The 14,747-nt window shown below is 42.7% G+C and overlaps 1 protein-coding gene across 1 annotated transcript in view; it reads left to right on the top strand.

Moving 5' to 3' along the window:
* LOC137414758 (uncharacterized) overlaps positions 1-13,874 on the top strand; it is a 34,989-nt gene extending 21,115 nt beyond the window's left edge. The window contains exons 4-6 of the mRNA XM_078770079.1: positions 1,488-1,625; positions 10,808-10,945; positions 11,069-13,874. Coding sequence (XP_078626205.1) covers positions 1,488-1,625; positions 10,808-10,945; positions 11,069-13,092 — 2,300 coding nt within the window. The 3' untranslated portion in view covers positions 13,093-13,874. The remainder of the gene's footprint in view (positions 1-1,487; positions 1,626-10,807; positions 10,946-11,068) is intronic.
* The last annotated feature ends 873 nt before the right edge of the window (positions 13,875-14,747 follow it).

Below are 14,747 nucleotides of genomic sequence, written 5' to 3'. Positions count from 1 at the left end.
TAGTAAGGCTTCTTCTTCTTCCTGAATGGCATCATACTTAACTCAGAAACGTGATGGATGGCACATTCACCAGCATATATTCAACAAAAAGGTGAAATGATGATTTGATATTTGTGATTGATTCTGATTTTGATGTAATTGCGTTTCCATTATGTTTGCCCTCATTTCAAATATGTTAATGTTTCATTTTCGATTGAGCAATGCTAGGAACTCCAGCTATGAACGCTGATATACTTTACTCGGGGTACAAATACAAATACAACTTTGTCTGGGGGGTAACATAGGCTATGTGGCCACTGCCTCGTGTGGAGTTGTGAAAGACCGGGAGAGGGGTGTAAATTCTTTGTAAATTTGTACCGTGTAGCGCCACCTGGTGAGGGTGGCAGAGGGTATTACAATTTCCTGTTTTTTTTTTTACCTGGGAAACACTGAGGTTGGAGGGTATTACAATTTCCTTTTTTTCACCTGGGAAACACTGAGGTTAGAAGGTATTACAATTTCCTTTTCTTACCTGGGCCAACACTAAGGTTAATGCACTCTTTGCACTGGTAAAACTTTTCTCCTTCTCATTCCCCTCCCCGAAAACGGAGGTGCCTGTCAAAGCCACCACCCCCCCCCCCCAAAACATGTATATGTGGTATATCTTTCGCCTCCCTCTCCCCTCCCTCTTCCCTCACCTCTCGCACCCCTCCCCCTTCCACTCCCCCCACTCCCTTCCACACCCTCCTGCCTCTCCTGCCTCCTTCCTCCCTAGCAACGTCAGGTACTCCTGCTAGTAGCCAATATAGTAGAAACAAAAAAAGGCATCAGTTGATGGTAAAAAACAATTAAACTTTTTTTTCTCCCCCTTGGACAAGGTCAGAGACGATCAGAAAAAAAGACAGAAAAAAGTTTCATTGTTTTTTACCATCACCGACGCATTTTTGTTTTTATTATATGTGCTGTAATTATTTTGTTACTATATTACTGTATAATGAACTGAATGAGCGATCATCTGTCCATGTACTTTTGTGTTCACGATATTTCAAAAAGAATTAAACATTTAGCTTTCATATTGCAGATATCTATCCCTCATGTCATTATCTCAACATGAGTAGATAATGACTGTGATTGGCTAAATGTTGGTGACATGGTGATGGCATAATACCCAGCCTGGCGCTCACCAAGAAACTGTTTCAGCAGCACCAACACCATCTAACAGACTATGCCACATCAAATGGGGTATTTTCAAAAAAGGCATTGGAAAAGTAGCTTCCTCGTAAGTTTTGGTGCTCGCTGTCTAATTATTATCAATGTCTTATTTTGATACATGTCCTGGGAGGAGGTTGCAGTAATGACGGAGACCAAATATACTGTAATGGTGTAGTGATTCTGTGATATTTAGATCATCCTTTTCCTCGACTGAATAAATGTCTTCTTGACATGAATTATATTTGGAAGTTTTAAACTTTGTGTCCTGCAAAAGACTGACACTGAATTGCATGCAGGTGATGTCTATCCTGTGAAAGTGGAATGCACACAAAGCAACAACGATTCTTCCGTCTTGGAAGCTTTGAGATGTGCTTCTGCAAAGGAAGAGTCAGATGTTTCTTTGACAAATGGCAGTGCTGCCTGTTCTGCAACTGGTGAGCAGAAAACTACAAAATTACCATTTAGGGCTGAATTTATGAATAGCACTAAGTGAGCATCTTGCCAACACACGTGTAAACCTTAAACCCTGTCAAAAATATCGTTGAACGCACACAGCTAATCTGCCCGCCCATATAGCAATTTGTGAATGGAGATAAATAGCCAATTAGTTGTTCGTGTCGGAACATCTGATTAGCCTGTGACACGCCGCACATATCTCGATCATCCAATGTAAATGATGCACTTGCATAGAATTGCAGCATCACAGACAATTGTTGAAGGGGATTCAGCACATTGCTCCTCGTCATACAGTCACGCGAATAAGTAAGTACACCCCATGTAAAGTTTTGACTTTTTCAACATATTTCAACATACAGCTATTTGATCTTCATTTCAACAATATTGATAGGTCAATCCCCCCCCCCCCCCTCCGCCCCCGTAAGGTGATATAATATAACAAATATCATGAAACATTTACATTTTGTTGTCCATTGTATAATTTAAATAAACTTAAATGCAAATTTCGCATGTGGAAAAAGTAAGTACACCCCTACATTTATCACTACTTCAAAAGTAAAACTGGATCTTGGATCTTGGATCTCGCGAGATCTTGAAGACGGCGGCAGGTATTCTGGAAGTTCCACACGGTCTCCACGTTTTCAAAGTTAAGTCTGTTCACAATTGTATTTTGTCGAAACTGTATTTATCTTTCGGTGTGTGAAGTTATAGTGTGCACCTTGGAAGTTTCTCGGTGTTTATCTTTCATAAATTAATCGTCTGTTTGCCGCGTCGCGAGCAAGGCCTTTGCCGCGTCGCGAACGATTTGAAATCGAAGTTAAGTAATTGTTCCCATTTGTATTTTCGTTATAACTGTATTTATTTTATGGTGTGTGTACGTATATTGTGTACCGAGGAAGATTTTCGGTGCAAATCTTTCATACCTGTATTGAAAATCGTGTTAATTCGTGTCGTGTCTTGAGGCCTTGTACAGTGTACAAACTTGAGGCTTTGTTTTTCTCTCAGCGGTCCGTCGTTTGTGATCCAATAACTTTCGTTCTCTGTTTTCCCAGTCTTTTCACCCCATAGCCTACTTCCTTGTGTAAATATCAACTCAAAAAAAATAAAAAATTCCTTCTCTGTTCTTATTCTTTGTTCTCATTCGTTTATTCGTTCTTATTCGTTTGTTGGTTCTTCGACCACGTGTTTCTCCCCCATTTCCCCAGATAGTTTTCACTGTTATTAACCTTCAATGTTTACACTTTCCCCTCAAGTTCTGTATTCCGTCATATATTATGTGTTATAATTAACACCTTTTTCTTCTTCTTCTTTAAAAGGCTGCTTTCGACTTGCTCACCAAATCTATTCATCCAAAAACAAAATTCCATCTCCTATAGTGCCGTTTTTCTACATTCCCTATACTCTCCTGCACTCCATCCTCCATTCAGCGTCCTGAAACATATTTTTAACTCGAAGGTCACAAGAAACTCATTTTGCAATAAATGTTCGTTTCCCATTAATCGTACACTTTCTAAAATCCAATCTCACGCCTCCCCTCCAAATCTTCCCCATAACCCCTCCCCTCCAAATCTTCCCCATCACCCCTCCCCTCCAAATCTTCCCCATCACCCATCCCTTTCAAATCTTCCCCCTTCCCCCCTCCCTCCTAAACTACCCCCTCACCCCTCCCCTCCAAGACTCCCCCTCACCCCTCCCCTCCTAGACTCCTCCCTCACCCCTCCCCTCCAAATCTCCCCCATATCCCATCCCTTTCAAATCCCTCCCCTTGTCCCTTCCCTCCCAAACTCCCCCTCGCCCCTCCCCTTCAAATCTCCCCACCTCATTTCTTCTCAATTTCCCCCCTCTCACTCCCCCTCCTCAAAGCGTCCTCCCCGCTTCTTCCCCCTTCCAACTCTCACCTCCATCTCCCCCAACCTTCTGCCTCGCTCTTCCCCCTCCTCAAATAACACCTCATTGTGCCTCACCCAATCACCATCAAACCTTTTGTCCGCCCCATCCTTCCCTTTCTCTGAGCTATTCTGAAATCTCTGACACACCTTCAACAGCTCTCCCTACCTCTTCCACCTCTTCCACATCTTACCCTACCCCTCCTCCCCCCTGTTCTGTATCCGATGCTCCCCCTTCCTCTTCATTAACGGGATGGACCTCAAACATCGGGGCCTTCATTCAAACTATAACTGATCTCTCCATACAGGTTGCTTCTGTCAAACCAGAAGTGATCTGCTTAACAGAAACTTTCCTCCTTCATGATGTCTCTGATTCCTTAGTATCTCTCCCGGGTTACTCCCTCCTCCAGTATGATAGACCTGAGCCTCGTCCTGGAGGTGGGGTTGCTATCTTTATCAAAAACTCTCTTCCTCACTCGCCCTGCACAGCACTCTCTCCACCTCAGCCCCAGGAATACCTCTGGCTATGGCTTCCCCTTCGCTCCCACCTCTTGTTCATATGTGTATTGTACCGTCCACCAAACAGTGATGACTCCATAGACATCTCGCGGTCTGATAATATGGACCAACTTCTATCTACTCATCCCAACTCTCTCTTCCTCATATGTGGTGATTTCAATTGTCACCATGCCAGTTGGCTGGGTGTGGGTACCTCTCTCACCAGCCCTGGCTCCTCAGCAAAGGACTTCTGTGATTCACTGGGACTGACACAATCTCTCAATTTCCCGACACGGATCTCAGTCAACGGAGCATCTTCTCTTCTGGACTTGGTTATGACTAACTTCCCTGAAAATGTCTGCTGCTCTTCTTCTGCTCCAATCGGATCGTCTGATCATGTCCTTGTTGAAGTGGACATCTCTCTGACCATTCTCAGGGAGCCTGCTCAGCGTCGACAAGTCTGGCATTTCACTCAGGCCAACTGGCACGGTCTTCAAGCAGCCATCAATCATCTGGACTGGTCTCCCATCTCTACCACTTCTGACATCAACTCATCCTGGGAATTCTTCCAAAGTAAATTGCTCTCTCTCATGCACAGATGTATCCCATCTCGTCTTCAGTTGTCATACCCTTCCTCCCGTCCATGGTACACGGAATCTTGTGGTGAGGCTGTTGCCCAGAAACAACTTGCCTTCGTCTCCTGGAAAGCAAATCCAACGGAAGGAAATCTCATTTCCTTTCACAAAGCCCGAAACAAGTGTGTGTCCACCCTCAGGAGAGCCAGGAAACAATATTTCTCCGTTCTCAAGACCGAACTCTCGTATCTGTCTCCCTCTTCCAAATCCTGGTGGCGTCTGGTCAAATCTGTTTCTGGTGTTTGTTCCCCCTCCATCCCCTCCCTTACCTCAAACGGCTACACAGCTGACTCCGCATGTGAAAAAGCTGAATGCCTCAACTCTGTGTTTGCCTCTAAATCTTGTGTCCCAAACCCATCCCTCTCTGTACCCACCATACCCAGTCGTACCCAGCTGCTCCTGGACTCCGTGTCCTTTCCTCCTGACAAGGTGGAAAAGTTTCTGTCAACCCTCGGCTCTGATTCTGCAACTGGACCTGACGGCACAGCCCACGGGTCCTAAAATCCTGTTATTCCGCTCTTTCACTCCCTCTCCCTGTTCTCTTCACCCTCTCTTTTGCTCAAGGTCAACTGCCATCTGCTTGGAAATCAGCCAACATCACCGCTTTGCACAAAAAAGGTGCAAAAACAGATCCTAGCAACTTCAGACCAATAAGCCTTCTCCCAATTATCAGCAAAGTCATGGAATCCATCATTGCTTCGGATATGAAATCTTTCCTCTTCTCCAATGGCTTGATCTCTGATCATCAATTTGGTTTCAGACCAGGCCACTCTACTCTGGACATGCTGCTACTGCTGTCTCAACAATGGATGGAGGTCCTCAATGCCAAACAGGAAATTAGAGCTGTCTCCCTCGACATATCACGTGCCTTCGATACGGTCTGGTACCCCGCTCTGCTCACCAAACTCTCCTCCTTTGGTATCCATGGAAATATCCACGCATGGCTGGCGGACTTCCTCTCTAGTCATCGTCAACGTGCGGCCCTGAAAGGGTTTCTCTCATCTCCTCTTCCTGTTCAGGCTGGAATTCCCCAAGGCAGTGTTCTGGGCCCTGTGCATTTTCTGGTCTTTATCAATGATCTCTCTGACTCTCTTGAAAATCCTCTCTATCTCTTTGCTGATGACTCCACTCTCTGCCGCTCCATTCCTCATCCCTCAGATCGGCAGTCTGCAGCCTCCTCACTCTCTGCAGACCTGGACAAAATCACAGACTGGGCAAACAAGTGGAACATGTCTTTCAATCCTGACAAATCTCACACTCTTACGATGTCTCTCCGAAAAGACCGACTGGACAACCCTCCCATCTACTTTCTGAATAATCCTCTCCAAGAAGTTCTGTCACTCAAGCTTTTGGGTCTCACTATCTGCCATGGTCTTTCCTGGGAAAACCACATTTCCAAGCTGGCCTCCAAAGCCAGTCGCCGACTGGACATCCACCGTCATGCGATGTCCTTCCTGGGCACACCTGAGCTTCTCACCCATACAAGGCTTTCATCTGCAGCTCAATGGAGTACTGCTCTCCCCTCTGGGCTGGTGCTCCTGCCTCACACCTAGCTCGACTTCACGCTGTTGAAACCAAAGCGTTCAGAATCATTGGAATCTCCCGCGATGACGCTATCTCCGAGGGCCTCTCACTTAATCACCGCAGGCAGGTTGGTGGTCTTTCCGTCTTCTACCGACTCCTCTCCGGCCTTGCTCCCCGAGCTCTCTCTGGGCTCTGTCCCCCAAATATTCCTGCAGTTCGCACAAGATCTGCCTGCAACCCTCTTATGGTTAAACTGCCAAAATCAAGACTCTCTGCTCACCTTCACTCCTTCATTCCTCTTTTCTCCCACCTCTGGAACAAACTCCCTCACTCTCTTCAATCCCACTCCTCCCTCCAGGTCTTTAAAACGGCTGTTCACCACCATCTCTTATCTTCCCCAATCCAAAACCTTGATCTTTTCTACCCCCGCTAATTTCACCCCAAATCCACTTTTTTGAGGTGACTTTTGACTTCTTTCCTGGAAGTCCTTGGTGTCCTTGTGTTTTTTCCTATCCTGCCTCCCCCCAGGCCCTCTCCCTCCAAAAACATCTCCCGATGTCCCTGCTCTCAAATGTTGTGTTTGTGTGCTTCCTCCCCTTCTCTCCCCATCTTGTCGACTGCTCCCCTTTTTATATACTTTGTTTGCTTGTTTGTTTGATTTGTTTGTTTGATAAATGTTAGCTCTCTCACGAGCCTCGACTCTGTACACAAAAAAAAAACAAAAAAAAAAAAACCTAAAATTAGAATCAGGTGCACCAGCCCAGCTGCAAATGATTAGAACATCGTTAGAGAGTATCTTGGAGGAACCTGTGTTGTTTAAACCTCAGACATTTGGTTTGGTTTGCTCTTTGTTGTTGAAGTGTGCGGCGTCACCATGCCTAGATGAAAAGAGCTCTCTGAGGCCTTCAGAAAGAAGGTTATAGATGCCTACGAGTCTGGGAAGGGATTTAAAAAGATCTCCAAACAATTTGAAATCAATCATTCGACTGTCCGGAAGATCATCTACAAGTAGAGAAGATGCCAAACAACTGCCAACTTGTTCAGGCCAGGCCGCCCCAGCAAGTTATTATTATTATTATTATTTTTTTTTGTATACAAGATCGAGGCTCGTGAAAGAGCGAACATTAATCACACAGAAAGACAAACCGACACATAAAACATATAACATAGGGAGCGGTAGACAAGATGGGGAGAGAGGGGGAAGGACACAAACACAACATTTGAGAGCAGGGACCGAGAGACATGGAGACATGGAGACATCGAGAGATCTGAGAGAGGGCGAGGGCTTTGGTGGGGGGGGGGGGGGGGGGGGGGCGTGGGAAGGGGGCGGTGGGAGAGGTGTAAAACATATGGACACTGCCAGGACTTCCAGGAAAGAAGTTGGAATTTCAAACAAGGTGGATCTGGGGTGAATTAGCGGGGGTAGAAAAGATCAAGGTTTTGGATGGGTTAAGATAAGAGATGGTGGTGAACAGCTGTTTTAAAGACCTGGAGGGAGGAGTGGGATTGAAGCGAGTGAGGGAGTTTGTTCCAGAGGCGGGAGAAAAGAGGAATGAAAGAGTGAAGGTGAGCAGAGAGCCGAGATTTCGGCAGTTTAACCCATCAGAGGGTTTAACCATCATCAAAAGCTGTGCATGCAAGTTTAGCCCGAGAGCAGACCGCAAGATGCTGAAAGAATTCTCTAAGAACCCGAGAATGTCATCACGGGACCTACAGGTAGCTCTTGCCACTGTTGATGTCAAAGAACACGAGTCGACCATTAGAAAGAGGCTGCACAAATTTGATCTACATGGGAGGTATGCCAGGAGGAAACCTTTGCTGTCCAGAAAGAACATCAGGGCACGACTAAAGTTTGTCAATGAACACATAGGCAAAGACCAGCACTTCTGGAACAATGTGCTTCGCACAGATGAGTCAAAGGTAGAGCAATTTGGCCACAGTACCAGAAGACATGCTTGGGGAAAACCAAAGGCAGTATTTGACCACAACAACCTGATACCAACTGTAAAGCATGGTGGTCGGAATATTATGGTTTGGCGCAGCTTTGATGCATCAGGGCCTGGGCAGCTCACCATCATAGAATCCACTATGAATTCTTCATTGTACCAGAGGGTGCTTGAGAATAATGTGAGGCCATCGGTCTGAAAGTTGAAGCTCAACTGAAGGTGGACCTTGCAACATGACAATGACCCTAAACATACCAGTAAATCCACAAAGGAATGGCTGAAAAGAAAGAAAGGGAGGGTTCTGGAATGGCCAAGTCAAAGCCTGGATCTAAATCCCATCGAGATGTTGTGGGGGGATTTGAAATGAGCTGTGCATGCAAGAAACCCCTCAAACATCGCACAGCTGAAAGAATTCTGCATGGAGGAGTGGGCAAAAATTTCTCCCATTCGATGTCAGAGACTGGTAGACAGTTATAAGAAATGCCTGCTTGAAGTTGTTTCTGCCAAAGGGGGCAATACCACCTATTAGAGCCAAGGGTGTACTTACTTTTTCCACATGCGAAATTTGAATTTATGTTTATTTAAATTATACAATGGACTACAAAATGTAAATGTTTCATGATATTTGTTATATTATATCACCTTTACCTATCAATATTGTTGAAATGAAGATCAAATAGCTGTATGTTGAAATATGTTGAAAAAATCAAAACTTTACATGGGTGTACTTACTTTTTCACGTGATTGTAGGTTGTTCCAGGTGATATCACACAAGATTCAGCAGCGAACCAAATGATTCCTTTTGAGATTCTGTAATGCTCGACAAATTAAATCTTGCCATATTATTATTATTTTTATTTTTTATTTTTTTTGTGTACAAGATCGAGGCTCATGTCAGAGCTAACATTAATCACAAAGAAACAAACTGTCACATGAAACATATAACAAAGGGAGCGGGAGACAAGATTGGGAGAGAGGGAGAAGCACACAAATACAACAGTAGAGAACAGGGACATCTTGAGATCTATAGGAGGGAGAGGGCTTAGGGGGTGGGGGAGAAGAGGCATGGGAATGTGGAGGGTGGGTGGTGGGAGAGATATAAAACACTTGGACACTGCTATGACTTCCAGGAAAGAAGTTGGTATTTCAAAAAAGTGGATCTGGGGTGAATTAACGGGGATAGAAAAGCTCAAGGTTTTGGATGGGGAAAGATAAGACATGGTGATGAACAGCTGTTTTAAAGACCGAGAGGGAGGAGTGGTTTTGAAGAGAGTGAGGGAGTTTGTTCCAGAGGCAGGAGAAAAGAGGAATGAAAGAGTGAAGGTGAATATAGAGTCTTGATTTTGGCAGTTTACTCGTAAGAGGGTTGCTGGCAGATCTTGTCCAACCTGTAGGAATATTTGGGGGACAGAGCCAAGAGAGAGCTGGGTTGTGCAAGGCCGGAGAGGAGTCGGTAGAAGACAGAAAGACCACCAACATGCCTGTGATGAGTAAGTGAAAGTCCCTCGGAGTTGGCTTCATCGCGGGAGATTCCATTGATTCTGAAAGCTTTGGTTTCAACAGAGTGAAGCCGAGCTCGGTGTGAGGCAGGAGCACCATCCCAGAGGGGAGAACAGTATTCCATTGAGCTGCGGATGAAAGCCTTGTATGTGGTGAGGAGCTGAGGTGTGCAAAGGAAGGACTTCACATGACGGAGGATGCTCAGTCGGCGACTGGCTTTGGAGGCCAGATTGGAAATGTGGTGTTCCCAGGAAATATCATGGCAGATTGTGAGACCCAAGAGCTTGAGTGACAGAACTTCTGGGAGAGGATTGTTGAGAAATAGAAGGGAGGGTTGTCCATTCGGTATTTTCAGAGAGGCATAGTAAGAGTGTGAGATTTCGCAGGATTGAAAGACATGTTCAAATTCATCATTCAATTCAATTCTTCAGAGGATTACATCTATTCTCAAAGATTCTCGATGCACGTCGGTGAACTGCCCTATCACTGTCCTCTTCTTCCCTCCTCTTGAGCTTATTCAAGCACTCCTAACGCATCTGTACGATGTTCCCCATCCCATATTAACTACAAATCAAAAGTCCTGCAAGACGCTCTGCTCACCTTCGCTCTTTCATGCCTCTTTTCTCCCACCTCTGGAACAAACTCCCACACTCTATTCAATCCCAATCTTCTCCCTTCAGGTCTTGAGAGTCTTGAAAGTCGATAGATATTATTTCCTGGCTCTCCTGAGGGTAGACACACACTTGTTCCGAGCTTTGTGAAAGGAAATTTTGAGACACTTCTAATGCAAGTCAATTACAGAATCTTTTTGATGAATTTTACAGTCTTTATTTTATTTTAATTGAATTAAATACTTAAACACTGTTAAACACAAATCGCCTTCTTGTTACTTCCACTAACCTCCAGTTTAGCAGTACTTGGACATGTTAAATATGGTGGTAATATTGGTGATGTAGAAGACCGTTTCGATAGCGCTTAACATGCGGAATTTTTTTTTTTAACAATCTGTAAATTCATTATTATATTTTAATTTAAGTATACATCATTCCAAGGTATAACATATTCAATGAAATCTCAATATTGTTCTTTCTTTTTTTATATCTTTTTTTATTTTCTTTTTTTATATAATATCTCATTTTCCTCTTTAAAAAAATGACTTATTTGTACACAGGTGATGTCTATCCTGTAAGTGTGGAAGACTGGCAACACAACAATTCATCTGTCACAGAAGATTTAAAATATGCTTCTGCAAAGGAAGGTACAGATGATATTCACATGACAAATGGAAGTGCTTCCTTTTTTGCAACTGGTGAGTGGAAATGTAAAAAATTAACATACAATCTTTTGTGTTGAAAAAATATATAATTTTCGGAAATGTTAAATATTTAGCATTTTGATTTTGACCAAAAAAATGTGTTTTTTCTTTCTGTAGAACAATCCAGAAGTAATATGGGACAAATAAGTTCCAGTCACAGCTTGACAGGGAGGAAGAAACCTTTTTTGAAGAAACAATCACGAAATCAAGAATCACTTCCTATAAAATACAAGTGCAAGTCTGGGCCTCACAACACCAAGATTAATATTAAATTAAACAAACACAAAAAGGTTGTGGAAAGGGGAATACGTTTTCAGTGTAATGTGTGCAGAATGGGTTTTGCTTCAATGAGTTGCATCAAAATACACATGAGGATCCACAATGGAAAGCACCACCACAAGTGCTCTGTCTGTGATAAAGGTTTCTTGACAAAAAGCAATTTGAATAAACATATGAAGATCCATACAGGAGAGCGTCCTCATAAATGCTCGATATGTGATAAAGGTTTCCCTCGAAAAGGCCATTTGAAGTCACATATGAGGATCCATACAGGAGAGCGACCACACAAATGCTCGATATGTGATAAAGGTTTCTCTCGAAAAGGCCATTTCAAATCACATATGCGGATCCACACAGGAGAGCGACCTTACAAATGCTTGCTGTGTGATAAAAGTTTCTCTCAAAAAGGCCAATTGAAATTACATATGAGGATCCATACAGGAGAACGACCTTACAAATGCTCGATATGTGATGAAGGTTTCTCTCGAAAAGGCGATTTGAAATTGCATATGAGGATCCATACAGGAGAGCATCCTCAGAAATGCTCGATATGTGATAAATGTTTCTCTCATAGCGGCAATTTGAAATTACATGTGAAGATCCATACAGGAGAGCGTCCTCACAAATGCTCGATATGTGATAAAGGTTTCTCTCAAAAAGGCTATTTGAAATTGCATATGAGGATCCACACAGGAGAGCGACCTTACAAATGCTCAATATGTGATAAAGGTTTCTCTTTTAGCAGCAGCTTGAAATTACATATGAGGATCCATACAGGAGGACAACCTTACAAATGTTCGATATGTGATAAAGGTTTCTCTCAAAAAAGCACATTGAATTTACGTATGAGGATCCATACAGGAGAGCAACCATACAAATGCTCGATATGTGATAAAGGTTGCTCTCAAAAAGGCCATTTGAAATTACATATGAGGATCCATACAGGAGAACAACCTTACAAATGCTCGATATGTGATGAAGGTTTCTCTCATAGCAACAATTTGAAATCACATATGAGGATCCATACAGGAGAACAGCCTTACAGATGCTCGATATGTGATAAAGGTTTCTCTCGTAGCAGCAGTTTGAAATTACATATGATGATCCATACAGGAGAGCGTCCTCACAAATGCTCGATATGTGATAAAGGTTTCTCTCATAGCAACAATTTGAAATTACATATGAGGATCCATACAGGAGAACAACCTTACAAATGCTCGATATGTGATAAAGGTTTCTCTCATAGCAGCAGTTTGAAATTACATATGAGGATCCATACAGGAGAACAACCTTACAAATGCTCGATATGTGATAAAGGTTTCTCTCATAGCAACAGTTTGAAATCACATATGAGGATCCATACAGGAGAGCGACCTTACAAATGCTTGATATGTGATAAAGGTTTCTCTCAAAAAGGCCATTTCAAATTACATATGAGGATCCATACAGGAGAACATCCTTACAAATGCTCGATATGTGACAAAGGTTTCTCTCATAGCAACAGTTTGAAATCACATATGAGGAATCATACAGAAGAGCGACCTTACAAATGTTCGATATGTGATGAAGGTTTCTCTCATAACAGCAGTTTGAAATTTCATACGAGGATCCACACAGGAGAACAACCTTTCAAATGCTCGATATGTGACAAAGGTTTCTCTCAAAAAGGCAGTTTGAAATTACATATGATGATCCATACTGGAGAGCGTCCTCACAAATGCTCGATATGTGATAAAGGTTTCTCTCAAAAAGTCAGTTTGAAAATGCATATGAAGATCCATGAAAAAGAACTGAAATCTGGAATGCCAAACAAATGTTGTGGGAAAAGTTTTGCTGAAAAGGTTTGTTTCACATGGCATTAACCATACTTGATTATAAGTTCCCCCCTTGTAAGGGATCCACAGCAGTCGGCAAGGTATTCAGTGAACCAGTAAGGTGAAAGCTGTCATGAAAGCATAAGTTCCTTTCAGCATATACCTTGTCAGCACAATGTCTCAGAGTGCCATCTGAAACCCCTGACAACCAGCCGTTACCGCAAATGTGACATTGGGTGTCACCAGAATGTCTGCACACTGGTGCCAGAAGACAACAATAATCTCAAAATTTTAACCCGATGTGCGTCCTCAAACTAAGTTTAAAGACTAAGTTTAAAGAAAAGTACAGCTTAAAAAATATGTAAAATTTGTTAATTTGCTTCTCCATATTCTCATTATAGAGAACTGTTGAAAATTTGAAACCAAGAACTCAAATGGTAACATAACTTAATCTCTCAATCTGATCTTGCATCTCATCGTGCTTCTTTCAGCATCATCCTGAGGTTGCCAGTTTGTAATTCTTGTATTTGTCCTTGCCATGTCTCCAGCCAACTTCCATTTGAGTTTTTTGATTGTGACCAGTTTTTCGGAATTTTGTTTTCCATCTGATTTTGTTGTTTTTCTTGTCCCTTTCTGGTTATGCTCAGATAGCATCTTTCCATGGCAGTTTTAACATCAATTTTTACTCAAACTTTGCTGTAGTCCATGTTTCATTGTTATGTCATGATATGGGGAGTTGTTGTAAAATTGTTTATCAGAAGAAGACTTCTGCTTATGTTTGTCATGAAACTTGGATTTGTGAAGAGTTTCACAATAAAGAGAGGTCCTGAAAGCACAAATGCATTTTGTGTTATTTGTCCCCTACTGGTGTACACCGGAGGGGACTATAGGTTTGCACTCAGTCTGTCAGTCTGTCAGTCCGTCACGCAAATAACAGTTGTCCGGACTTTTTTTCTAAACTCTTAATGCTAATGATTTCAAACTTGGTACATGGTTTCCTCATGATAAGTTACAGATCAAGTTCGAAATTCATGACGTTTCGGTCATTTTTGACAAAGTTATGGCACTTTGAACTTTGATAATTTCCCCAACAGTTTTCCAGACGACAGACTGCCAGTAGGGGACATGTATTGCAGCGCAATACTCAGAATGCTTGTTACCCTGCGCTCGCGAAGCGAAAGGCAGGGTTAAGCATTTGGGTACGTCACATACGTACGTGCGTGTCTGCATTTTAAAATTTCATTTTCTTGGCAACCGTTGGTCCGATTGACATGAAATTGTTGCAAAAGGAGGGATTCCTCCTGCAGAATATTTTAGTGTATATTATGATGTCACAGGTCATGTGGTATGGGCGCCATCTTGGAAAAACCAAAAAACTTTGCACCTCCATATCTCAAAAACCGCTGCACAGAAATATTTGAGACAGGTCTCATTGTAAAGAACTCTCCATGCGGTATATCATATGTGAATGATAATGTTTGACAGGGAAGCGGTGCATGATAACGCTGCTGCTGTTATGACATAATTTGACAAGTAAAAAAACTTTATCCGATCAGGATGAAATTTCTTAAGCATGTTCTCGGTATAAATTTATGCAGAAATAAAATTATAATGACGTTGGTCACATAGTTCGGACGCCATATTGTTTTGAGTGAAAAGCCTGAAAAACCATTAAAATTAAATTTTCTCCAAAACGACTGAAC

This window comes from Myxine glutinosa, chromosome 1 (genome assembly GCF_964187855.1).
Source record: "Myxine glutinosa chromosome 1, kmMyxGlut1.1, whole genome shotgun sequence".
Lineage (NCBI taxonomy): Eukaryota > Metazoa > Chordata > Myxini > Myxiniformes > Myxinidae > Myxine > Myxine glutinosa.
The sequence above is the reverse complement of the archived record's forward strand: the minus strand, read 5'-3'. Positions and strand labels throughout refer to the sequence as shown.